This window comes from Nerophis ophidion, linkage group LG04 (assembly GCF_033978795.1).
Source record: "Nerophis ophidion isolate RoL-2023_Sa linkage group LG04, RoL_Noph_v1.0, whole genome shotgun sequence".
In the NCBI taxonomy this organism is placed as follows: domain Eukaryota; kingdom Metazoa; phylum Chordata; class Actinopteri; order Syngnathiformes; family Syngnathidae; genus Nerophis; species Nerophis ophidion.
Genome location: NC_084614.1, coordinates 36530821 through 36558228, shown reverse-complemented (window position 1 = coordinate 36558228; position 27408 = coordinate 36530821). Strand labels below are relative to the sequence as shown.

Below are 27408 nucleotides of genomic sequence, written 5' to 3'. Positions count from 1 at the left end.
AGAGTTAGGCAGGGAACTACTTGGCCGCGATTAACGAGGGACGACTGTAGCTTTAATTGTGCTGTAAGTCATTAAGTGTTTTTACACAACTGTATAAACAAGGTTAGACATGTTTTTAATGAGCCTTTGTAGGGATAATGCAGCACATCAGCATTCCAATACACACCTACAGTACATGAACCGCTCTGTAATCTATAATCCAACACTCCGTTTGATCCCAATTGTGGGCAGACATTTCTTACTGTAGTTCAGTCGAGTAATTTCCACAGAGTAGTTTCAGAGGGAATGTTTTAATGGTTGATCGTTTCCACATGACAGTGCCACAATTTCAAATGTTCTCATGTCTCTTCCACAGTTTCCCTTAATTCAACAGAATTTGTACCATTTTTAGCACCCCACCCCCCCTACATACTGTAACACTTTTTCCAGGTAAGAAAATACAGCGTTTTCAACACTTTTGGCAATACACAAGCAAACCCAGTACATATTTCATCCACAAAAAGAATTGCAAGATTTGCTGACACGTGGATTCCCAGCATTCCACCCCCTCCAGTTTTTTTTATTTATTTTAACTCGAAAATAACCCAGAATGTTAACAGTCCATACAGCTAAAGGGCAAAATTGATGAAGAAAGTTACAATCATTTTGATGAACAAACGTGACAAAATAGGATGAACGTTTAAAAAGTGGGCATAAGGAATGACCGTTGATTGACAGGACTTCTTGTTTTGTTATTATTTCCCAATTTGTCAGTGCCTGTTACAGTTTTTTTTAAAGGCTATCACTGTTGCCTGTCTTTGGCTCAAGGCCTAGCGATTAAACAGAAGGCACTTAAGTTGGCATTGGTGGTGATGCAACTAACATTGCAGTTCTCCTCAGGGCCGAGGTGAACATGAAAGAAAAACATATTCATAGCTTTGACCTCTTTTTTTTTTTAACATTAAAATGATCGCACATCAATCCCTTTCAAGACGTCTGAATTGCTAACGTGACCACTGGCTTCTGGAGTGATGACCTATACTTTTATCGACGCTTGTCAGCTGCATGGTCATTACTCGCAGTAAAATGTAGCAAGTCGTCATTCGATCCAATAGAAAATTGAAAATGCGAGTGATTTCATAAGACAACCTCAATGTGAGTGTGCCCAAAATGAAAACAGAAACAAAGTAGGAGGGGTTTTGTGTTGAGATTAACAATAAAATATGACTACCATGGAACCCGTTTATGTCGACATCACTCGAACGGGCTAAACACTTACACATTTATTTGGGACTTGGTCACACACAAAGTTTGCATATTTTTATTCTTCCGTTTTCATATATTGCATACATTTTCTAGGATCTTTTCAATGGTTCAATTTGTACTTGACAGGACTTTTGCTGTCACGATTAATGACTGCAAAAATCCTGTATAACTTTGCGACTAGGAACTCAGAAATTTCGACTCCCTAGTACAATTTGAATGCACCGTTAGAACTGGGTTTGTTTGTCTTTTTAATATTGTTAGTGTTAGTATTATAAGTAGGATTACGGTTTGAACCCAGGTTAGGTTTAGGCTAAATATTAGGATTGGGGTTATAGCCAAGGGTTGGGTTATTTAACAGTGTGGATAGGTTAGATTAGACCTATTGTTGGGCATAGATTTAGTGTTGGTTTTAGCATTGTTTGGATTTAACTCTCTACCTAATGCTCTGGTAAAGAATCTGGTTTGTAATCTGGACAACAATCTGAATTTTGCCAAAGGAATTGACCGTTTTATTCAGCTGCGCCTTCAAGTTAAAGTAAAGCAATAATGCTTTTACCAATTCTTGCCTTGACTACTTGTAAGACTCCATGTTGGTGTCAACCAGATCTCTGTAAATAGTCTATAATCGACAATTACAATACAGCTTTCCTTCACGCACATGGCTATCAACCTAAGTTAAATTTAAATGGGTGCATTTTTTTGTTGCCGCGGGTTAATAGTGCTATGGTTTTATTTTGAAGCTTACTTTGCGCTGAACAGATATCCCAGCGTGCACCTTCTTTAATGTTGTGTAATTAGACCGCAGTCCACACAGCTTGGCAATAATGAAGTCAACGTACTACAACACGTCAAGATAATTGTAGAAATGGCCCTTTTGGGTCCCACAAAGACAAGGGTGAAGTCCAGTCCCCCGGTCCTTAGCTTTCTGGAAATGTGGCCCCAAAACAATTAAGTTGAATATCTCTGTTGGATGTTGTCATCTTAACAGTGGACATACAGTAGATGAGTTGTCGACTTAAGCGGGTTCCACTGTGCTGTATGAGAAAGGTTATATATACGTGCAAGACAGTACATGTCATCAACTTAGCCAAATGTTTTCCAAAACATTCCACAGTGTTAAGTTTTCTTTCTCCCATTGTGACACATGTGATGTTGTCCAATCACATTCCAATAGAATGCTGCCTTAGTTCATTTGTCAGGTAACATGTCCTTCAATGAATGAATGGACACCACAGTATGTTCAAAAATGAGGTATAACTTTTTTGTGTTTCATACATTATGACATTTTGCATGAGAAGCGGTTGATGAGTAGTCGACAGAATCAAAACGCACAAGAACAAATGATCACTTTTGTACAGAAAAACAAAAGACGATTTGTAAGTTATTACACGAAGCACATTACTGAAAATACTTTTCTAACTATCGATCCATCCCTTTGCAAAACTGCGCTCAGAGCATGCTTAAATTCTACAGTATTTTTGGGGTGTTGACCTTCGACGTTTTATATGTGTCACATGAATATACGAGACAGAACTTCTTCAGTGTACTGATATTGTCCTGTGACCGACTGTATGGTTTGGAGTTGGTGTGTGAGTTAAAAATGTACCAAGGAGTATTGAGGACATACTGGAAAAAGGAAAATTATAGTCATAGTTCAAGAAAAAAAATATTACCGTACATGAAATTGAATGTAATTTAATATGCCTTAATTTAAGTCTGATTTTGACACTAATCATATTTTTTAATAAATACCTTACTTTAAGACAAAAAAATATTAACTTAAAAAAGTTGAAATATTATGACAATGAACACTGCCTCTCGCCCAAAAGGAATGCATGTTATTACATCCACTTGTCCTCATTTGGTCACAGGTACGCTGGAAACTATCACAGCTAACTTTGGGTGAAAGGCGAGGTAGACCCCGGACGGGTCGCCAGCCAATCAGGAAAGCCAAAATATTTTGTAACGGTTGTAATACAATACAGGTGTCAAACTCAAGGCCACGGCAATGAATTTGGCCGGCAAAAGCCTGGAAAGAATGTGTGTCAATAAGGCATTTCGACATTCTTGTTTATTATACGGTATTGAGATTTTAACGAAAAGCTTTTTAATGTGTGCAAATAGATTTTAAATGAATCATTTGCTTTATTTTTTTCATCGAAACTCTTCAAATTAAATTCTACAGTAGCTGAACCTAAATGCCTGCTTTTCACTTTGCTACTGATTGCAAATCAGTTTCTTGTGTGAAGCCTAATAATCAAATGAAGCGGCCGTTGTGTAATAATCACGCCCTCCAGGGTTTTTTGGAGTGTGACTGTTCCGACCCAGATGCCTGATTTTTGCTGCATTTTCAAAAAAGTTGCGCAAAATTATTAGTTGATCGGTTAGACAGTTGTGGTATCATTCCAGTACAGATTTTAGACAAAGTTGTGCGGCTGCGCATAATTCTCTGCAATTGTGTTGAATTGGCACAATCGTAACATGGCAAAGTCCTGTAGTGACTGATCAGTATCATGATGTGGCCCTTGAAGGGTGTCTGTGACTGCGATGTGGCCCATCATGAAAATGAGGATAATCCCATTTCTGCCACATTTCATTACACGATGAAGACACATGAATGTTTACACTTGTGATACTACGACTTTATTTTTCCTTAAATTAAGATTTTCTAACTGGTTTTTGGCTTTTCCTCACTCGAATTATTTTTTTGGCCTTTTTCTTTTTTTTTTTTTCAATCGGGAGTGTTGCAACTGGCACTGGACGACTCAAATAGCTGGGTGTTGGTGCTCTGGCTGGGAATCGAACACGCGCAGTCTGTATAAAAAAACAGTGGTGCGTACCGTTCAATTTTGTACCCGTGGCTCCCTAAGTTTCCCCATCACATTTAATCTTGTAACACGTTCATCATTGTTCTTGTCAGTGTGGCCCTTGCAATCTCTAGAAATGTACCACCTGTTCTCTTTGTCAATGATTACCTTAACTGGAATCCAAACCTAACTGGCTCTGTATGGCTCTACGTGCTGTTCCAAGACGCCAAACGCAAGCGTCCCAAAAACATTCCCCGCGTTTTTGTACTGCGAATGAAGCGTAACTCCGCCTGGCAGCATCACCATTACTGTTTAATGAGGGTGGAGTGTACACATAATCACAGTGTAGCCGCCTTTGCTACCATGTGAGACTGGAGGAGGGACAAACACTAATCTGACAATACAAAACTGTGATCCTAAAAAATAAAGCTTTGACAGGAAAGTCAGGTGGAGTCAAAATGAGCGATGCTTTAGGCACGTAAGTCTTTATGTTGAACACTCGGTAACAGAAGTGATGGCGCTTTGTTGCAAGTTCGTGGCTTCAAATGAAGCAAACAGGACATCCACCAATTGTGACCTAGTTTTGTTCCACGTTTTGTCAATCGATCAAGCCTGAAATATTGCTCACCGGCTATTTACAGAATTGGAAAAACAAACTATCTGACCGACCTACACAACCACGATGAGAGCTCACGTTCATCTTTAGTGGTCCTCTTAAGAAAACAACAAAAAGCTAACTAGAAAGTTTAAACATGAAGAAAAAAAAATCATTGTTGATCGTTTTGTTCCCTTCAAAAACCACACAGGACTTTCTTAGGGTGTTTTCTCATTTTTGGAATCCGCCAGCTTACTGCTTCGAGGTGGCTTCTCTTGGATCCTTCTTTCCGGTCCTCCATTGTGTTGCGTTGAGGCCCTCCGCCTCTTTCTTTTAGTCACCAGAACAATTTAGGATGAGGTGAAAGTAAAACAAATCCTTGGTGTATCCAATCAACAGTATGGTTTTGTGTTAGATGTCCTTTTTTTTTTTTTTTTTTTTTTTTTTTGGAAAACAGCAGGATGAACATGGTTTGGAAGCAATGTCTCCTGGTGGCAAAGTCAAATGTTCAGTCAGTCACATTTCTATCGGTTTGTATCACATTTTCCTGCACAGCTTTTAGTCCTCCTTGGCCTGCAGTTGCTGCTTCCAGGCCTCGTTCAAGTAAACCAGTCGTTTGTAGTTGAGGATAAAGAGGATGACGTTCAGCACGTACGTGGTGATGCAGATGACGCACAGGTCCTTAAGGACAAAGTAAAGGATGTAGCCCAAGTAGAGCGAGCCCACTACCGACAAGATGGACGTCATCATGAGAATGAGGGCAGCCATTGCACTTACAGTCATTCCTGTGGGAAGACACAAGTAGATCAGGTCAGTGTTTTCTTAACCATAGGGCCGGGGACTATTGTGTGGACGCCAAAAAATATCTCTGCTGGGCCGCAGAGGTACACAGTTGTAATACACCTTTTCAGCACTTGTGGCAGTAATGACAATATCAAACAAGTGAAAGTCACAGAAGTTTCTTACGCACAAAAATTATGACAAAAGTGGTGAAGCTGCATTTTCATTTGCACTTCAATTTTATTGACAGTTTATAATTTAATTATTTTTGGTCAGCTATATATAAGTCCCTTTGTAGTAAATTTGATTAGTGATTTTTATTTTTTATTTTTTTTAAATCAGAGGTGGGGGAAACCTTTTTTTTTTTTACGTATAGCAATTCGGGCATGGGCATGGTAAAATTGATCAGTCTGAGGAAGATCTCTTGTTACAGTTGAGAACTGTTTTATACAAACCCCGTCTCTATATGAGTTGGGAAATTGTGTTAGATGTAAATATAAACACAATACAATGATTTGCAAATCCTTTTCAACCCATATTCAGTTGAATAAGCTACATAGACAACATATTTGATGTTCAAACACAAACATTTCTTTTGCAAATAATCATTAACTTTAGAATTTGATGCCAGCAACACGTGACAAAGAAGTTGGGAAAGGTGGCAATGAATACTGATAAAGTTGAGGAATGCTCATCAAACACTTATTTGGAACATCCCACAGGTGTGCAGGCTAATTGGAAACAGGTGGGTGCCATGATTGGGTATGAAAACAGCTTCCCCAAAAAATGCACAGTCTTTCACAAGAAAGGATGGGGCGAGGTACACCCTTTTGTCCACAATTTCATGAGCACATAGTCAAACAGTTTAAGAACAACATTTCTCAAAGTGCAATTGCAAGAAATTTAGGGGTTTCAACATTACGGTCCATAATATCATCAAAAGGTTCAGAGAATCTGGAGAAATCACTCCACGTAAGCGGCATGACCAGAAACCAACATTGAATGACCGTGACCTTCAATTACTCAAACGGCACTGTATAAAAAACCGACATCAATCTCTAAAGGATATCACCACATGGGCTCAGGGCCACTTCAGAAAACCACTCTCACTAAATACAGTTCGTCGCTACATCTGTAAGTGCAAGTTAAAGCTCTACAATGCAAACCAAAAGCCATTTATCTACAACATCCAGAAACGCCGCCGGCTTCTCTGAGCCCGAGATCATCTAAGATGGACTGATGCAAAGTGAAAATGTGTTGTGTGGTCTGATGAGTCCACATTTCATATTGTTTTTGGAAATATTTGACATTGTGTCATCCGGACCAAAGGGGAAGCGAACCATCCAGACTCTTATTGAAACAAAGTTCAAAAGCCAGCATCTGTGATGGTATGGAGGTGCATTAGTGCCCAAGGCATGGGTGACTTACACATCTGTGAAGGCACCATTAATGCTGAAAGGTACATACAGGTTTTGGAACAACATATGCTGCCATCTGAGAACCGTCTTTTTCATGGACGCCCCTGCTTATTTCAGCAAGACAATGCCAAGCCACATTCAGCACGTGTTACAACAGTGTGGCTTCGTAAAAAAAAAGAGTGCGGGTACTTTCCTGGCCCGCCTGCAGTCCAGACCTGTCTCCCATCGAAAATGTGTGGCACATTATGAAGCGTAAAATACAACAGCGGAGACCCTGGACTGTTGAACGACTGAAGCTCTACGTAAAAACAAGAATGGAAAATAATTCCACTTTCAAAGCTTCAAAAATTAGTTTCCTCGGTTCCCAAACGTTTATTGTGTGTTGCTAAAAAAAAAAAAAAAGGTGATTCAACACAGTGGTGAACATGCCCTTTCCCAACTACTTTGCCACGTGTTGCACCCATGAAATTTTAAGTTAATTATTATTTGCAAAAAAAAAATAAAGTTTATGAGTTTGAGCATCAAATATCTTGTCATTGTAGTGCATTCAATTGAATATGGATTGAAAAGGATTTGCAAATCATTGTCCATTTATCCATTCATTTCCTACCGCTTATTCCCTTTGGGGTTGCTGGGGGCGCTGGTGCCTATCTCAGCTACAATCGGGCGGAAGGTACCTTGGACAAGTCGCCACCTCATCACAGGGCCAACACACATAGACAGACAACATTCACACACTTGGACCAATTTAGTGTTGCCAATCAACCTTTTTTGGAAGTGGGAGGAAGCCGGAGTACCCGGAGGGAACCCACGCAATCACGGGGGAGAACATGCAAAACTCCACACAGAAATATCCAAAGCCCGGGATTGAACCAGGACTACTCAGGACCTTTGTATTGTGAGGCAGACGCACTAACCCCTCTTTCACCGTGCTGCCCATACCCGGCAAATCGTTGTATTCCATTTATATTTACAATTAACACAATTTCCCAACTCATGGAAACGGGGTTTGTAAGTTTAAACCCTTAAACAGACATGACATAAGTTAAACGGAAGGGTTGTTTTTTTTAAACAGCATGTATTTGTCAGTCTTTCCAGTTTTCCGCAATTTATTTTTGGTCAGTTATTTATGAGTCCCTTCTTTGTAGTAAATTTGATTATAGTGGTTTTTTTGTTTTGTTTTTTTTAATAATCAGAGGGGGGGGAAATCATTTTTTTTAATGTATCGCAATTCGGACATAGGCAGTTGTAAGTTCGATTGGAAACGTCAATAATCGCAAATGTATTTATTTATTTATTGTAGATAAACTGATGCAGTCATTTCCAAATTTTGGCTGACCACAGCGAGCCACCTAACTGACATACGACCAGCTACTTTATTTTAGGGCACTTATTTTTCAGTTTTGCACACATTTCCATTAATCCAGTGTTTTTCAACCACCGCCGCTGCACCACACTTGTGCAGGGGTTTTCAACGTTTTCTGAGCCAAGGCACATTTTTTTCATTGAAAAAAGGCACACCACCAGCAGAAAACATAAAAAAATAATTGTGCTAAAAGTAAGATGTGGTGTATGCATGTCATTTTAAACTACTGAATCCAATTTTTGGTGAAGAATTCAAGACTTTATTTTTAAGTTTTAAGTTTACCGAGCAGCACTCAAACACTTGTTAATTTTGTTTACATATTATTTTTGTCAACCTATTTTCCAGTGACTAAAGACAGGGCAATAACTTATCAAAACAAAAGCATATTGACTAAGACATCGACCAGATTAACTGACATAATGGTCAACGAATAAAAATGAGACGAATGTTGACATAAACAAAATCATATCCAATTTGGTCTTGTAAATGGGTGGGACAAGTTTGAAATGTATCCAATCACAGCGCTTTGCAGCACCTCTCAAGCTCCATCAGGTTGGATGGGAAGCGTTGGTTTTCATCCAGGATGTCTCTGTGCATTGCTGCATTCATCTTATTCTAGTCAGGGAGGTGACCAAGAACCCAATGGTCACTCTGTCAGTTCTACAGTATTCCTCTCTGGAGAGAGGCGAACCTTCCAGAAGGACAACCATATTTGTAGCAATCCACCAATCAGGCCTTTATTATAGAGTAGCCAGACAGAAGCCATTCTTAGTAAAAAGTTTGACAAAATATTAAAATACCAATGATTGTCACACACACACAAAGTGTTGTGAAAGGTGTCCTCTGCATTTAACCCATCCCACTGTTCAACCCCTGGTGACAATGCTGAAGAAACAAGTCCATGTCAGAAAACCAACACATTTAGCTGAAATGCACCAATTTTGTCAAGAGGAGAGGTCAAAAATTCAACCAGAAGCTTGCCAGAAACTTGTGGATGGTTACCAAAAGCGCCTTATTGCAGTGAAACTTGCCAAATACCAAATATTAACATTGCTGTATGTATACTTTGGACCCAGCAGATTTGGTCACATTTTCAGTAGAGCCAAAATAAATGCATAAAAGAACCAAACTTCATGAATGTTTTTTGTAACAAACAAGTATGTGCTCCAATCACTCTACCACAAAAAATAAGAGTTCTGAAAATTATTGGACACTTAAACAGCCATGACATTACTTTTGACCACGACTCTATATATACACACACATTTACCTATATATGTGAGGAGATGGTGACTTGTCCAGGGTGTACCCCGCCTTCTGCCCGAATGCATGCATACATATATGGTTGTAAATGGGTTGTACTTGTATAGCGCTTTTCTACCTTCAAGGTACTCAAAGCGCTTTAACATGCAAGGCGCTAACCAGCACCCATCAGGAGCAAGGGTGAAGTGTCTTGCTCAGGACACAACGGACGTGACGAGGTTGGAACTAGGTGGGGATTGAACGAGGGACCCTCGGGTTGCACATGGCCACTCTTCCACTGCGCCATGCCGTGGGAGAGTGGCCGTACATACATATATACATACATACATACATACATACATACATACACACATACATACATAATCTCACAAAAGTGAGTCCACCTTTCAACCTTTTTACTACTATTCATCTTTAAGGAAGAATGCTAGAAATGAGGATTGGATATAGGGCTGGGCGATATATCATTATACGCGATATATCGCGGGTTTGTCTCTGTGCGATGTAGAAAATGACTATATTGTGATATTCAAGTTACGATACGTTCTCACGCAGTTGCTTTTAGCTGCGGGCATTACAGTACAGGCTCTTCACACTCCTTCTTGTGTCTCCTTCTTACAGACAGCAAGCGCACAAACTTACATAGGTCACATACTGTCACATCATACGTCACATACGTATACGCCCTCACGGAGCAGAGAGGTAGCAGACTGGGTAACGTTAGCTGTGATGCTAGCGAAGGCGTGCGAGTGGAAATACGAGAGAAAGGAGGTGCGAATGAAGGAAGAATTAATTCCCAAGAAAAACAGCAGGGGGTCCATCGTCTGGCGGTGGTTCGGCTTTAAGTGGGAATATGTCGAATACACAACTTTAATTTGTCAAGTGGGGGGCACAAGCGTTGCTACCAAAAGTAGCATTACTGCTAGTATGTCGCATCATTTGAAAAGTCACCTGCTAATAACTAATAAATTCAGTTTTGGTCAATTAGTTGTGATTTCCATCAATCCATCCATTTTCTACCGCTTATTCCCTTTGGGGTCGAAGGGGGGCGCTGGTGCCTATCTCAGCTTCAAGCAGGCGGAAGGCGGTGTACACCCTGGACAAGTCGCCACGTCATCGCAGGGCCAACACAGATAGACAGACAACATTAACACTCACATTCACATATATTAATGCAGTATGAACAAGAATGTTTTAATGTAGACACATAGAATCCTCATACTGCTGTGATTATATGTATCAAGTGTTCATTCAAGGCTAAGGCAAAATATCGAGATATATATCGTGTGTCGCGATATGGCCTGAAAGTATCGAGAAATTAAAAAAAAGGCCATATCGCCCAGCCCCACTTGGATATACTTTATAGAGTAGTCAGTGTACAGCTAGGATACAATGTATCATTTCTGAAGTAATATCCTTTAATATTATTTATAAAATTTAAACAATCTTTGGAACAAATATTTTACTGTGAAAGATGTACGGTATTTTTCTCTCATGTGAAAGCTAAGATATCCTTCTTACTATTTTCCTTACAGCAATACATACTGTATGTACTATTTTGTGATGAATAAAGCCTATTTTGCACATTTTTGGTCAGATTTTTTTTTGTGTTGTCCTTTGTGTTCATTAAGGACTTTTTCGTTAACAAATTTTCCGTTTATAATTACAGAAGAAAAATCACAACATTTTATTGCAACTTTCACTTTCTCCCGCAATTTTATTGCAACACCACAAAAAAAAAAAAATGTTTAAGGAAAAGTTCTGCAAATTCAGGCATCTAAAAGGTCTGTGAGAGCCTGGAGTGACTGGTAAATTGCTGTTAATGTTCAAAAACAAAGTATATTTTGTTAGATTTATTGCAATCCTGTACTTTTTGGGGTTGGGATTACACAAATCTTTGATTTCAAATTTATAAAATGACGAACTGATTTAATGATATTGAAAAAGATAAGCCTTCATACATTGCAATTTTGTAAAAAAAAAAAATGCTGCCGCAAATCCTAACAAAAATATCAACTTCTAAAACTTACATCATATTTTTGTTTCCCCAAACTGCAAATAATGTGACAAACTTCCTCGTGATGACACATTTACCCCAAGCAGGTTGGACCTCGTGGGTCACATGCAGTGGCAGTCATATTTTTAAGGCCAACATGCCTGCGTTGAAGGCCTGGAACTAGCCACAATCCTCCATTGTATCTTTTCCAACTGTAGTCAACATGTACTACAAATATCTGTTCTGAAGACTCAGTTTAGAAGATTCTGCTCTCTCTGACTGGGAAGAACACTTAGTCCAGACCAGCCTTTTCCAAACGTAACAAAACAATGGTCACCTGAACACGACATTCTTTAATTAATTTATTTTCTACCACTTATCCTATTTAGGGCCAGAGGTGACCCAGACCGTATACCAGCTGACTTTGGGGAGCCATTAGTCAATATCGACGGTAAAGTTAAAATAACACAAGAAAAAAAGTAATAAAATCTCACTGAAAAAATGGTTATTGAAGAGTCATGATACAGTGCCTCTGGAAATCATTTACAACGCCTCTTTTTCCACATTTTGTTATGTGACAGCCTTATTTCAAAACGGAATACATTCATTTTTGTCCTCCAAATTCTACAGAAAATATCCCATAATGAGAATATGGGAAAAAAATAAATATATTATATATATATATATATATATATATATACATACACACCGTATTTTTGAGTATAAGTTGCACCTGCCGAAAATGCATAATAAAGAAGGAAAAAACATATATAAGTGGCACTGGAGTATAAGTCGCACTTTTGGGGGAAATTTATTTGATAAAACCCAACACCACGAATAGACATTTGAAAGGCAATTTAAAATAAATAAAGAATAGTGAACAACAGGCTGAATAAGTGTACGTTATATGACGCATAAATAACCAAATGAGAACGTGCCTGGTATGTTGACGTAACATATTATGGTAAGAGTCATTCAAAACCCTATAACATATAGAACATGCTATACGTTTACCAAACAATCTGTCATTCGTAATTGCTAAATCCGATGAAATCTTATACGTCTAGTCTCTTACATGAATGAGCTAAATAATATCATTTGGTATTTTACGGTAATGTGTTAATAATTTCACACATAAGTCGCTCCTGAGTACAAGTCGCACCCCCGGCAAAACTATGAACAAAACTGTGACTTATAGTCCGAAGAATACGGTATATATATATATATATATATATATATATATATATATATATATATATATATATATATATATATATACACACACATATATATATAGTGGGGCAAAAAATTTAGTCAACCACCGATTGTGCAACTTCTCCCACTTAAAATGATGACAGAGGTCTGTAATTTTCATCATAGTGTACGTACACTTCAACTGTGAGAGACAGAATCTGAATCCAGGAATTCACATTGTAGGAATTTTAAATAATTTATTTGTAAATTATCGTGGAAAATAAGTATTTGGTAAATCTCAAAATCTCACGATACATGGCCCCATTCGTTCTTTTCTTAACACGGATCAATCGTCCTGTCCCCTTAGCAGAAAAACAGCCGCAAAGCATGATGTTTCCACCCCCATGCTTTACATTAGGTATGGTGTTCTTGGGATGCAACTCAGTATTCTTCTTCCTCCAAACACGACGAGTTGAGTTTATACCAAAATGGATACATGGAGCAGCAGAGGATTGGGAGAATGTAATGTGGTCCGATGAAACCAAAATAGAACTTTTTGGTATAAACTTAACTCGTCGTGTTTGGAGGAAGAAGAATACTGAGTTGCATCCCAAGAACACCACACCTACTGTGACGCATGGGAGTGGAAACATGCTTTGGGGCTTTTTTTTCTGCTAAGGGGACAGGACGATTAATCCGTGTTAAGGAAAGAATGAATGGGGCCATGTATCGTGAGATTTTGAGCCAAAACCTCCTTCCATCAGTGAGAGATTTGAATGGCATATATATATATATATATATATATATATATATATATATATATATATATATATATATATATATTTATATATATATTTATATATATACAATAAAGCTATATAAATCTATTTAGACTTGAGTGACGCTTTAGTATAACTAAAGGTTATGAAGGTGCTGGAATATTTCATGCTATGATTCAGAGGTAGCCTAAAGTGAATCCTTTATTATTCAGAACAGAAACGTGTACTGTATCTGATCCAGTTTGGGTCTGATGAGTTACATTTCTGTGTTGTATTTTGCAACTCCAATGTCCATTTATTTAATTTAGCTGTTTTTTTTAATGTGGTGGCGTATTTGTCTTTTACGTCAGAAATTATTAATCAAATCAACTGGGTATGTATTGAGTTACATGTAAATAATGCTACAATGTATGTTCAGAATATGGTTTCTCTAATTTCAGAAAGAAACGAGCCAGCATTAGAGACTTGGTACAAAGGAAGGTGTGCACACCACGGCTGGCAGCTGCAAGTGTAGCCTACCTTGGCAATACATGCCACTACATTGTAGACAAATGGAACATAAAGTCAATCTGCCTTACGACCATGCCACTAGAGGAAAGACATTCAGCATCCAACATTGCAGAATGGTTGGAATAGGTAATAGCCAGGAGTGGAGGGGTATGGTCCAGGCATCGCCTGTGGGCGGAGCATGTGCGGAAGCCGGCTACAAAGCAGCTGCAAGTGAGTGGATAACCTAGCTGGAACAGGTTGTCTAATCACCTGTCTCTCGATTTAAAGCAGCATGAGGAGCCCTGAAGGAGGAGGGAGCACAGAGAGACTGATGGGGACGAGAGAGACTCAGTAGAAGGTACAAGAAAATAAAAACTCTGTAAACGTCTGGTAATCAAGCCTGATCCTTCCCTGTCACCAAAATCCCGCAACCAGAAAGTGGTACAGTGGCGCGCCAACCGCCAAGTGACGTAAAGAAAAAAAATAAAAACATTTTTAAATGTCTGAGCAGAAGCCCCTGACAATGCTGGGGCAAATGTTGGCAGAAGTCGCAATAGCAAACCACCAGCAGATGAAAGCAGTCCGCCAGCAGATTGTTCAGCAGTGACGGATACTGCAAGCGATGGCCGACAGGATAGGGGCGACACCTCCATCGGCGCCGGCACCCACCATGCAGCGACCCGCAAGCCTTCATGGATGTCTTCGAGGCCATGGCGACGGCATGTGAGTGGCCTGAGGAGGAATGGGGGTTGAGATTGCCGCCGCTGCTGGCAGGCGAAGCACAGCGAGCAGCGTTGAGCCTACCAGCGGCCTCCAGGGTGATGTTCCCGGACCTGAGGAGGGCCATCCTGGACCGAGTGGGCAGTTCAGCGGAGGACCACCTGCACCGGTTCCGAGCCCTTAGGCTGGGCGCAGAGGACCGAACGTTTGCACTTGGCCAGCAGTTGCATGCCGCGGCCACACAATGGCTGCATCCTACAAGGTACGACAGTGAGATGTTTGAGCTGATCTTGCTTGAGCAGTTCCTGGCTGCCATCCCGGAGCGGAACTCGGCGTGGATCTGGTACCACAGCCCACACGACCTGAAAACAGCGGTGGCCCTGGCAAAAGACCACCTGGCTGTCCACCACGAGGCAGGACAGGAACAGGCGGCCCGAAGGCGGCCCGAAGGCGGCCCGAAGGCGAACCGAGCGGCCGATACCGGCGCCACGCCAACGGCCTGCGCAAAGGGAGTGGGCCAACGGCGGCGATGAGGGGGCCTCAACCGGTAGAGGTGGACGCGACCCACAGACAGGTCGCCGCACGACACACACAAACACCGCGCAGGAGGCGCCAACAACCTACAACAGTCTCATCCGGGGGGGAAAATTGGGGTTATAATCTGTCATGTACTCCTCCTCTGCAGAGGTGGGGCTTCCCCCACATACGGCGCTTCGCGCACCAGGGCAGGTTTGCTGGAAGTGCGGGCAGCCTGGTCATGTACGGTGGGAGTGCCCACTAATGGAAGTGGGCCAAGTGATGCAGGTGGTCGGTCTTCCAGCACCTTCCCCCGATCCGGGATAGGCATACTGTGTCCTGGTAAGGGTACAAGGGAGTACATAACGGGCTATGGTGGATTCGGGCTGCAGATTCACCAGAACCTGGTTCGACCCGGGGCTTTGCGGCAGGCGACACGGGTGAGAATCAGATGTGTGCATGGGGATGTGCACGAGTACCCTATGGTACCAGTGGAAATTTGGTATAAGGGGGTGCGCATTTTACGCCCCCATACTTTCCGGCACAGATTGGCCAGGGTTTAATAGTTTAGCGACACAATGCATGGGGGTGCGTTCACAGACTATAGAGTGTCCGCGCCGTTCTCAGTGGCGACGCGGGTGCATCCAAGAGGGCGGGGAGGGGAACCGGCGGGGACTTTGTGGAAGCCACCCCGGAAACCCGGTGGGCCCCCACGGAGGACTTCCCCCTCGAAGAGTCACGGGATGAAACTTTGCGCAAAGCCTGGGACCAGGTGAGTTACATCGACGGTCAGCTGGTGCGCCCGGGAGCGGCGCGGGTATTCCCCTATTTTTCGATTATTAGGGATAGGTTATATCGAGTGAACCGTGACACTCAAACAGGTGAGGAAACCACCCAGTTGTTGGTGCCAAAATGCCGCCGGGAAATGGTTTTCCAGGCGGCACATTACAAACCGATGGCTGGACATATGAGGTATAAGAAAACACTTAATCGGGTCATGGTCCGATTCGATTGGCCAGGCATCCGGGCAGACGTGCGCCATTGGTGTGCTGCCTACCCGGACTGCCAGCTGTTGAACCCAGCGGCCACCTCGAAGGCACCCTTGTGCCCATTGCCGCTCATGGAGATCCCTTTCGAAAGAATTGGGATGGACCTCATCTGACCATTTCACCCGAGTGCACGGTGATATCGCTTTGCGCTAGTCTTGGTGGAATACGCAACGCGCTATCCCGAAGCAGTGCCTCTGCGGTCTCTCTGCAAAGAACCTGGCGCAAGCGCTGTTTCAGGTCGTCTCCCGAGTCGGAATCCCGAAAGAGATTCTGACTGATTAGGGCACGTCCTTTATGTCGCGCACGATAAAGGAGCTGTATGGGTTACTGGAAATCAAGGCAATCCGTACAAGCGTGTATCATCCACAGACGGATGGGCTTGTGGAAAGACTAAATAAAACGCTAAAAACTAAGATTCGTAAATTTACACACGAGGACAAACCGAATTGGGATAAGTGGCTTGATCCCCTGATGTTTGCGATGTGGGAGGTACCTCAGGTCTCAACGGGTTTTGCACCTTTTGAGCTGTTATACGGCAGGAAGCCGCGTGAGGTGCTGGACATCCTTAAAGAAAACTGGGAGGAGGGTCCAAGCGCCAGCACCAGCAAAAGTGAAATTCAATACGTCATGGACATGCGAGAAAAACTGCAAATGGTGGGTCACCTGTCACGGGAGAATTTGCTCCGCGCCCAGGAACGTCAACAGCGCACGTATAATCGGGGGACTCGGCTACGGAAATTTTCACCGGGAGAAAAAGTACTTGTGTTACTCCCAACAACCAGCTCAAAATTACTTGCACGTTGGTAAGGGCCCTTTGAGGTCACACGACAGGTGGGGGATGTGGATTATGAGGTTCGACGCTCGGACCGGGGGCCCGGCCTAAGACTGGCGGTGGCCGACTTCCTCTCGCGGCCCTCTATTTTTTTTTTGTGGCGGCCGTAATTCTTTCGTGGCGGCCCGCCACAAATAAATGAATGTGTGGGAAACCCTGGTATATATAGAGTCGTGGTCAAAAGTTTACATAATGTTATGGCTGTTTAAGTTTCCAATAATTTTCACAACTCTTATTTTTTTGTAGTAGCGTGATTGGAGCACACACTTGTTTGTTACAAAAAACATTCATGTACACCTCCGAACCGAACCGAAACCCCGTACCGAAACAGTTCAATACAAATACACGTACCGTTACACCCCTATATTTATTCCATCCATCCATTTTCTACAGGGGGGCGCTGGTGCCTATCTCAGCTATAGTTTTGTTTTTTTTAATCCTGTGTTATTCATACTGCTCATCGAGCAGTAAAGGGCTTGAATTGAGCTTTCCGTTATTATTTGATTCGGTTGGCATTTAAAACGACATATTTTTTGTCTCTATCCAGATTCCAAACAGACCATAACTCTCAAAAGCCCACATTTTAAATGGAGCATGTGTTGTTCAATCTCCTTGCAAAATCTGAACTGCGTCCCGAAGCGGTCACGTGGTACGGCCAGGAACAACCCCACATTACTCAACACACGCTTCAAAGCCTCCGAACATCCATCCATCCATTTTTTACCGCATGTCCCTCTCAGGCTTCACATTACTAGATTAAAAGCACATGTGCGAGCAGAACACCGGCCGCTGTGTTACTACGCAACGCTTGTGTGCTTCAAATCATTCCGCCTCTGAGTGGGGTGGCACATGGGGTGACATATTGGATTCTGAGGGTAGCACAGGCCACCCCCTACACACGCCACTGCTCTTTTGGCTTTGCCATCAGCGGTTTCCCCAGCCAGTCATGCGCCTCCATATGTCTCACTGTTCCCTGCTATAATATGTTCCCTCCTTCCCGACATCCATACATCTTCCTTCTGCTGTCATTATCCACACACATCCTTGTACGAACACTTTCTCTCTTCAACACAAACCATCTCCATCTGCCCTATCTTAATTTGGAATCCAAAATGTCAGCCCTGTGATGTCACTCTTACTCTAACAGCGTGCTACTAATCATGTTGTGCATGCAAATGTCATTTGAATGCATTGCAGACGAAACTGAAATTCACTGAACTACTTTCATTTGGAGCCTTCCGTTCTGTCCTGGGAACAGACAGCGAGAGACTTTTGCACAGTGCCTGTGTTTTTAAAAGGTGCAAATCTTTATTGTTTTACAGTTCTCTTTTATGTATTCTAAAATGTATGTCTTAACGTATTAATTTTTTGAAACTGCTCTGTGACGTGCTGTTGACCTCTTGCTTTGTGAAAGAGATCTTTTTCTCAATCGGTTTCTTATCTGGTTAAATAAAGGTTCTATATTTATGTCTGTCATATTTGGTGCGCTGATTTAAAACAGATTTAAACTGGCACAGGACAGCTTCTTCAACTTTTACTTTTCGGAAGATAAACCCAATCAAAGCAATTACTTTAGTTGTCCAAGTAAATTAACTGTATTTGTAATTTTTTCATGGGGTGTAAACATGGGATCGAGTAGCAGTGAACTATGGTCTGTCTATTGTCTGAGTCCAATGAGTGGTATCTGCTGTGGCTAAAAGGACCTCTTGTTCCATTTCAGTGCCAGGTGGCCAGATAAACATGCCAAACCAGCATGGCTGAGTCAGCATCAGTATCAGTATACCAGGGGAGAAAAGAGAGCAGCCATTTTCTTGCTTAGAAATATTATTGCATTTCTGTGGGATGATTTTTTTTCCACTTGACCATGCACTTCCACGCTTTGTTGATGACAATCTGTTGATATCTTAAAGACTATTATTTATTTAATTACGATAATTATAAAACTTGTGATTGACACGCTCTGCATAAATATCCTTTCTGCTGCTCTTCATGAATGTTGATGGGGGGACTGAATTAAAATTATTACAAAGACTGAAAGTAATTCATCAAGTCAAAAGCATGGCATGTTTGCTCACAATATATCCTTGCTAGGGTTGGGTGATAGATACGATTTAAATTGTCCGACAATAGAGTTTATAACTATCATTATATCGTGATAATGCATGTTGACACATTGTAGCTTTGTCCTGAATATTTGACAAGCAAACAAACGCTTCCTCGATGCACTGTCGAGTCTTCATTACCTATCTCACAGCTAATGTCCCTCCACAGTGTGAAACTCCTAAGTCAGCAATCCTCACCTTCATGGCGGAAAATACGTTACGTTTCTTACAAGTATTATCACTGCAGGACAATGAATAGCTAAACATGCATCATTACACATTATAGCAGGATATGCTGATCGCAATCTATAGCTCTTGAATGTAAACAGAGAAGCTGATCGATACAAGCATCAACAATAATTGCTATCAAGTATGGTATAAAGTAGAGCAGTAACGATAATCGGTATAATGCTAAACCACAGTAAAACTCTGGACGGTTAGCATTTTGAGTTAAAATTATGGTAAAACTGTGATGGATAACCACACTTTGATAAACTCACAGACTGTTGACACTGCTCATTTACTGGAAAAGCAAGCTAGTGCTAGCTTGCTAGCCATACTGAACAAAAATATGAACACAACAATTTTGTTCTTGCCCCTATTTTTCATAAGTTCAACTCAAAGATCTGAAACTTTTACAATATACACAACAAACCCTATTGCTCTCAAATATTGTTCACAAATCATCCTAAATCTGTGTTTGTGAGCATTTCTTCTTCGCCAAGATAATCCTTCCAACCTCACAGGTGTGACATATCAAGATGCTTAAACAGCATGAATATAACAGGTGTAATGTAATGTAATGCCCACAGCTAAAAGCAACTGTGCGAGAACGTATACTCGAATATCAGGATAAAGTAATTTTCTATAATCGCACAGAATCAAACTTGCAGATATCGAGTATATTTTATATATCACCCAGCCCTACATGAACGCATTACCTTCTAAGTCACAAAACTATTCAATTGTGCACATTGAACCTTCTCTTCTCTCTTCACACAAAGTGATCATATCGATGCATGAAGAAATAATGATAACAGAAAGTGAACTCGCGTGACATCACAAACTTGAAGTTTATCATTAAAAAATCAAATTAAAAAAACTTTTAAAAATGATTATCACCTTCTTGTTCATATGTTGTGAACACCAAAATGAAAATATGACTCTAGAAGGGGACCTGCACTTTTTTTAATTTTGCCTATTATTCACAATCATTATGTGAAACAAGCAAACATAACTCCAGCAAGTCAGCTAACAATGGAGAGACAATGGGAGTCGATCTATTCTGCCTATTTCAATTATTTCCCATAAAATATGAACTGAGGCTATAAAGTGTATTTTATTTGATTTAGGGCTGCAGCTATCGATTGTTTTAGTGATCAGGTAATGTATCTTATATGTTATCCGATTAATTGAATAAAACACATTTTATAGCAAATGTTTGAGAAAATAGATTAGATAAAGATTATTCTGCTTGTAATAACCTTCATATTTGTTTCTACCACACTATTGACACATTGCTCTTAATATGTGTGATTTGAAATCAAATAAAAATAAAACAGCAAAACAGATCACAACCCCCACAAACCACTGATCTAATCTTGTGGCAGTGCAAAAACTATGTTCATGCATTTAAAGATTCGAACACTCCATTAAAGTTCATGCATTTTTAATAGTTACAAAAAAAATTAATACAAGCAACAGAAGTTAAAGCTTCAATCAATTAATTATTACAGCTCTAATCAGATTACTTAATTAACTAATTGATATATATATATATATATATATATATACATGTATATATGTGTGTATATATATATATATATATATATATATATATATATAAATATATATATATACATAACTGGATTACAAAAATAATGGATAGCTGCAGCTCCAACAATATTACTTTACTTAAAACTACTGGAGTTGTTTGAAGTACATTCTATCATATGAAATTTGATACAACATTCACTATCGAGAAATGTGTTTTCTTATTAAAAAGTATATTACGCGTTAAAATTCTGGCGTTATTGGTGGGCCCAGAACAGATTACTGGAATTTTAATTAATTTCAGTGGGGAAGATTGATATGAGATATGGGTATTTTGTGAATGAATTAAACTGGTGCGTCAAGGCACCACAGTATTATGTCCACTTGCTTGAAGTGTTTGTGTGAGTCAAATGAATGAAATATAACCAACACAATTCAACGGCTGCAAGGACTGATCAGCAGAATGTTCAAATTAAGTTAACTTACCTAGTAGGAGTTGAAAAGCATAAAAGCCAATTCCATAGACACTGTTTGGTTGGTTCAGTGCACTGTCATTTCCAAAAATTGAGCCCAGGAGTCCAAATCCTCGACCCCACCTACAGTGAAAAAAAAAGTTGAATTTATGAATCAAAGCTTGAGTTCCAAATCAGAGTTATTTTACCAACGTTAATCCAAGACCGTTCTTATTTGTCCCAAGAGCCCATAGATTTCAAATATTCAATTAAACAACGTTGCAGTCCAAGCACAGGAATACTGTGCACAAAAGCTCTATGTATGCGTTTAATGTACTCTTTAATAAGGGAAACTCGATGGTCTGTTTATTTCTACCACTTTTACTTCTGCTTGCTCTTGGTGTAATGAAATAAGCTCATATCTCACATGATCTGCTGACTTTACGTCATGCAGGATGAAAGTTCAGCAATTTAGCTTTTTCTTGGCTTAACTCCTATCTCACTAAAAGCATGCACTGTGTATTCCATAATAACGTGACCTCGGAGTATGTTGAGGTAACGTGCAGAGTTCCACAGTGTTCGGTGCTTGGCCCTGCTCTATGCAGTATGTATATGCTGCCGCTCGGCCACATCATACGCAGAAATGGTGTCGGTTTTCACTGTTATGCTGATGACATCCAACTTTACATGAGCCCAAAGCTGACCAACACACAATATTGTTAATAATAATAATAATGATATTCCTGCATCTTAATGCTATGATAACAAAAATGTTGCTTATCGGTCCTGCTAGACACAGGCACTTGTTTTAGGATACCACTTTGAAATTCAAAAAACTATCGTACAAATGGACTCAGTGGAGGATCTCAAAAGTATTTCCAATCCAACTCTCTCATTTGAGCTGCACATTAAGAGTGTTACTAAATCAGCCTTCATTCCTCTTTGTAAGATTGCTAAAAATCCATCCAATTTTTTCCATCAGTGATGGACAAGGTGCACCATTATACATGGGTTTGTTTTATCTCATCTCAATTACTGTAACATGTCTAGCAATAAAAGACTACAGTTGGTACAAAATGCAGCTGCTAGACTTTTGAATAGGTCTAGAAGGTTCAATAATATTACGACTGTACTTGCACCCAGTAAACTTAAGGAGCGACTTTAAGGTTGTATTACTTATGTACAATATGTTAAACTGTTTAGTACTACCTTGATGATTGTATTTTACCCTACGTTCCATCCAGAAATTTAAGTTCCAAGAAAACCGGATAATTAGTGATTCCCAGAGCCCGAAAAAAGTCTGCAGGCTCTAAAGCATTTTCTATTCGGGCTCCAGTACTCTGGAATTCCCCACCGCCAACAGTTAGAGATGCAACCTCGGTTGAAGCGTTTAAGTAGCACCTTACAACTCCTCTATATACTCTAGCTTTTAAATAGACTCTTAGACCAGTTGATTAGCCGCTTCTCTTTTGTGCCCTCCGCTCCTGGAGAGGTTACCAGAAGGCCACGTATAATCCCTAGAGGGATACCAGTCTGGAGTAGTTGCTAAGTCATGACTCAGTGGAGAAAACTCCTATGACCTGGATGGAGACCTCCTACAATCCTCTGCTTGAAACCAATAAACTGGGCTCTCACATTATCATAAAACATTTGCAATAACTGTACCCACTTGGCCTCCATTGCAGCCAGTCACCTAGAATGTGGGTACAGACCAGTAATGTCACTGTGGTTTGTGCAGTCCTTTGAGGCTATAAAAAGTAATCTTTGACTAATTGATTAATTGTTTGTTTTTTACTATAAAAATACTTCTGTCGTATATTTATCCCACAAGTAGATATTTTTAGTCATTCCCCACACACATCATTCTTAATGTCCTTTTGGTAACTATCACGCTTTCGTCAAACAGTTTGCCCCTAACCAGATCATCACATTATGATAAGCCTTTGCCTCGTCTGTAACCCTGATTGTGTTAAAGTTAGTTTGAACTGAAATAAAAAAACTTCATACATTCTGAATTGTTAGTTAACAAAGAGAACTTGTATTGAGCAACAATATTGTATCCTTTTTTTTTTTAATTGAATTACAACTCTAGAATAGTAATATTCAAATAGATTGTTTTGGGAGCCACATTTACAGAAACCCAGGGACCGGGGGCCATATAGGCCGCAGTGGAAATAAGTTGTAAAGCACTTTTACACCACTTGTGGCAGCAATGACAATATCAAACAAACAGACGAAGTCTGAAGTTTAAAGTACCTGTATTGTGGAAAAACAAGTTGACTTTATATGCTTAATTGTGTTTCATTGAATCCATTACACCATTTCTAATAGCATTTACAATCCGTAAAGTATGTGAAAATACAGTAGTAACATCACAAAATGTGACAAATTCAGTCTGACATTTTGAATATACTGTTCCAAATATCTTCGGCAATTTCTGTAGATTCTACGTCATTGTACTAATGCTTCTCCACTCTCATATTATCAGATCAGTCACACTGAAAATACGCAAAAATTGGAAAGAGATGTTCTGTCGATCATTCACAAAACGTATCTTGGACAAGGACACATGCTTTGCTTTTTTATGCATTCGAAGTCATAAAAAAATTGCTAACAATTTTGTCAACAGAACGAGGGTCCTCTGTTGCGGCCATTATATCCTCTAAAAAAAAACATCCAGAAACCGCCAACAATACTCCATTTACAAGTCGAGACCTGAATATTAAACAAATTTGAGTGGTTTTGTTATTATAAGCGCCAACGCAGATTACCTATTTTAGCGGCACATTGATAGCGGTGAGCTAATGCTAGTTTACGCTGCTACTGTTGACACACTGAGCCGACAGATGTTTGTGGTTGTTCTCAAACTTGCTAAAACTAAATTTTAGATTATAATTCATGCATCTCTCACCTGGTAGTCGACAAATGTGGCCATGGACCTAAAGGCTGGTCGACTTTGACATCCCCTGAGATGGCAAAAAAGACGTAGTTGCAACAACTTTTTTAACCCTTCATAAGGATTGCGATTGAATCTTCATCTAAAACGTAATTATGTGAGGGTCCCTACGGTCGGCATCCCATCAAGAGTGGAAATTGTACAGCAAGTGTTTGTTTTATTATGACTTATGTTTAGTTTGTATGTTTAACACCTAGAAATGCTTCAGATGCTGTAGTGTAACAATAAAGCTGCATCTGTTTAGCCCCCGGCTTATTAAAATGTATTACTCATTCTCTTAGTGTACTGCCTCAAAAATATAAGGTCCTGGATAATCCTTTTTCCCAAAGTAATCGTTGTTGGCTCTTACAAAGTCTGCTTGATTAGCGTGGTTGATGGTGAAGGTATCTGTGGTTCCTAACGCTATGTCAAGGATCACGTCACTAGCTTCTTCATTAACTCTCAAAATGGCTCAGGAATCTCTGAGATTGATACTCTTTTGATCATATCTATTTATTCGCAAACTTTGGAAGTTCTTTCGGTTTCATAAATCAGATAATACGATAAAAGCTTCAATATGGAGGCAACTTGTTTTTCCACTCCATTGGTACTTTAAAGGGAAACTTTTTTAGAATTTTGCCTATTATTCACAATAGGGCTATGCGATGTATCGATATATCGCAGGTTTGTCTCTGTGCGATATAGAAAATGACTATATCGTAATATTTGATTATATGTTCTCACACAGTTGCTTTTAGCTGCAGGCATTACATTACTGGCCTTTCTCACTCTTTCTCGTCTCTCCTTCTCACAGAGACGTAAAACAAGCCCGCCTTCTTACATACGTCACATACTGTCACGCGTCTAGCGTCATACGCTCTCGCCGAGCAGAGATGTAGCAGCACGGCTAACGTTAGCTGAGGCAGGTCGAGCGGAGCGGAGCTTGTGACAATACAAGAGAGAGAAGGTGCAAAACTGATCACAAATAGAGGAAGAACAATAAATGTCCAAAATAAAGAACAGGGGAGCCATCATCTGGCGGTGGTTTGGCTTCAAGTGGGAAGATATTCAGCAGACAACAGCAATATGCAAAGTATGCACTTGAAGTGTTGCTACAAAAAGGTAGCAACACTATTAATTTGTTCTTTCATTTAAAAAGTCACCCGTGAGAGAATGATGAGTATTTAATAAATATAGTTTTGGTCAATTGACTTAGTTGTGATTTCCCTCTCTGCATGAAAGTTTAAAAGTAGCATATATTAATGCAGTATGAAGAAGAATGTTTTAATGTGGACACATAGAATCATCATACTGCTGTGATTATATGCATCAAGTGTTTATTCAAGGCCAAAGCAAAATATCATAATATATATCGTATATCGTAATATGGCATAAAGATATTGCGATATTAATAAAAGTCAATATCGCCCAGCCCTAATTCACAACCTCTCTATAAGACAAGCACACATTTTTTATGCGTTCTAACTAGTAAATAAATACGAGCAAAGGTCCACTTATAATATTTACGTATATTGATCATTTTAAGCATACGTCAGTGCAATAACTTCAAAAACGCATCACAACATCCCTGATTACTCCTTACTGCAGACTTCAAAAAAACCAACAAACATAATAAAACATTGCTTATTGTACAATGTCTGCTGTCAGAAGGATGCTGACTGTTAGGTGGTTCATATAATCCTGTTTAGATGTAGAATAACTCATAATCCTTGCAAAGAAAAAAGGGGTTGGAACTAAGCGTCTTGTTGTGTCTTTCTCGCCATGTCCAGATCTAAATTGGATGCCAAAGTTGACCACTTTGTCGGATTATGTCCTCATCCTTCTACTATCAAGGTGAGAGGCATTATCTATGATGTAGAATAAACTTTCACAAACACCGAGGCGAGAAAGCATCTCACCAGCCGATGATGTCAACATAGCCACACAAGTCAGTCAGGTCTCTGTGATTACGGCACCGCTATAAATACCTCATCTGCGTTAGCGACTATAATAACATCACAAACACTTTAATATTCAAATCACAAAATGTCAATGGAGTATTGTTGGCGTTTTTTTCTATAGTTATTTAGAGGGCTTTACAGGCGGAGTAGAGGACCTCCCATAGGCTCTATTTTAATCAAACATTTATTTACGAGTGAGAAGTAATTTAAAAAAAAAAAAAATACTATCTGTATTCGTGTCGTACATAATGATTGTGAAAAATAGGCAACATTCCAAAAAAGTGCAGTTGCCCTTTAAGTCAGAGAGGTTTCGTAAGCTCTAAAATGATCAACAAAGTGGTGAAGATGTACTTTCATTTGCAATTAAATTTAATTGACACTTTAAGAAATACATATATTATTATTATTATTATTGATGTTAATTTGGTTAGAATGTATTTATTTTACCACTGCGTAACTGTATGAAAATTTTACTTTTTATCAGTTTTTATGAGTTCTTTCTTTTGCAGTATATTCTATTTGTAAATTATTTTTGTAATCAGCCTGACCTAATTTTTTGTGGATAATAATCTTTGTGATTATTATCAGTTTCAGGATCTCCCCCAGATTGTCAATATACAAATGCCAATGGGGCATGGCCAGTATGATGTCATATGTATGCCGTCATAATTCATTTAATCGGCAATTAGGATTTTTTTTTTTAAAAGGCTAAAATATTTTAAATATATTGAAAAATAAATCAGTTGTATTAGTTATTAATATAAAGATATACTTTTCTTGTATAATTTTGCTCTATTATTTAATTGATGCTGCTTATTGTAAAATGTAACACAGAGTCTGCCCTCTCTGAATGTTGGAATTTAGTTTACCAAACATGTAAACAGTCCTTTGAATTAAAGATGGGAAAAAATATTTTTAGGGGGTTTATCCATATTCCTTAGCACACAAAGGAAGTTACATCAATATACACATGAAATAGGACATATATGTAAGAATCACGTTATATTAATAAAACAGTTTGGTATGAACTGAAAAAAGCAATGCAATTATTCAGAATGAGGATTGTCATGAATACGACCAGTTTAATGCTAACGCATAATGGACAAGCTTATTGACAGGCTAACGAAATTAGCAGGGCC

General features: G+C 39.7%; 1 protein-coding gene across 1 annotated transcript in view; it reads right to left on the bottom strand.

The window, feature by feature from the left end:
• Positions 1-271: 271 nt before the first annotated feature.
• The window catches only part of vkorc1l1 (vitamin K epoxide reductase complex, subunit 1-like 1), a 36186-nt gene continuing 9049 nt past the window's right edge, over positions 272-27408 (bottom strand). Inside the window, exons 2-3 of the mRNA XM_061898006.1 lie at positions 21408-21517; positions 272-5432 (exon numbers count right to left, since the gene is read on the bottom strand). Of these exons, the coding sequence (XP_061753990.1) occupies positions 5206-5432; positions 21408-21517 (337 nt within the window). The 3' untranslated portion in view covers positions 272-5205. The remainder of the gene's footprint in view (positions 5433-21407; positions 21518-27408) is intronic.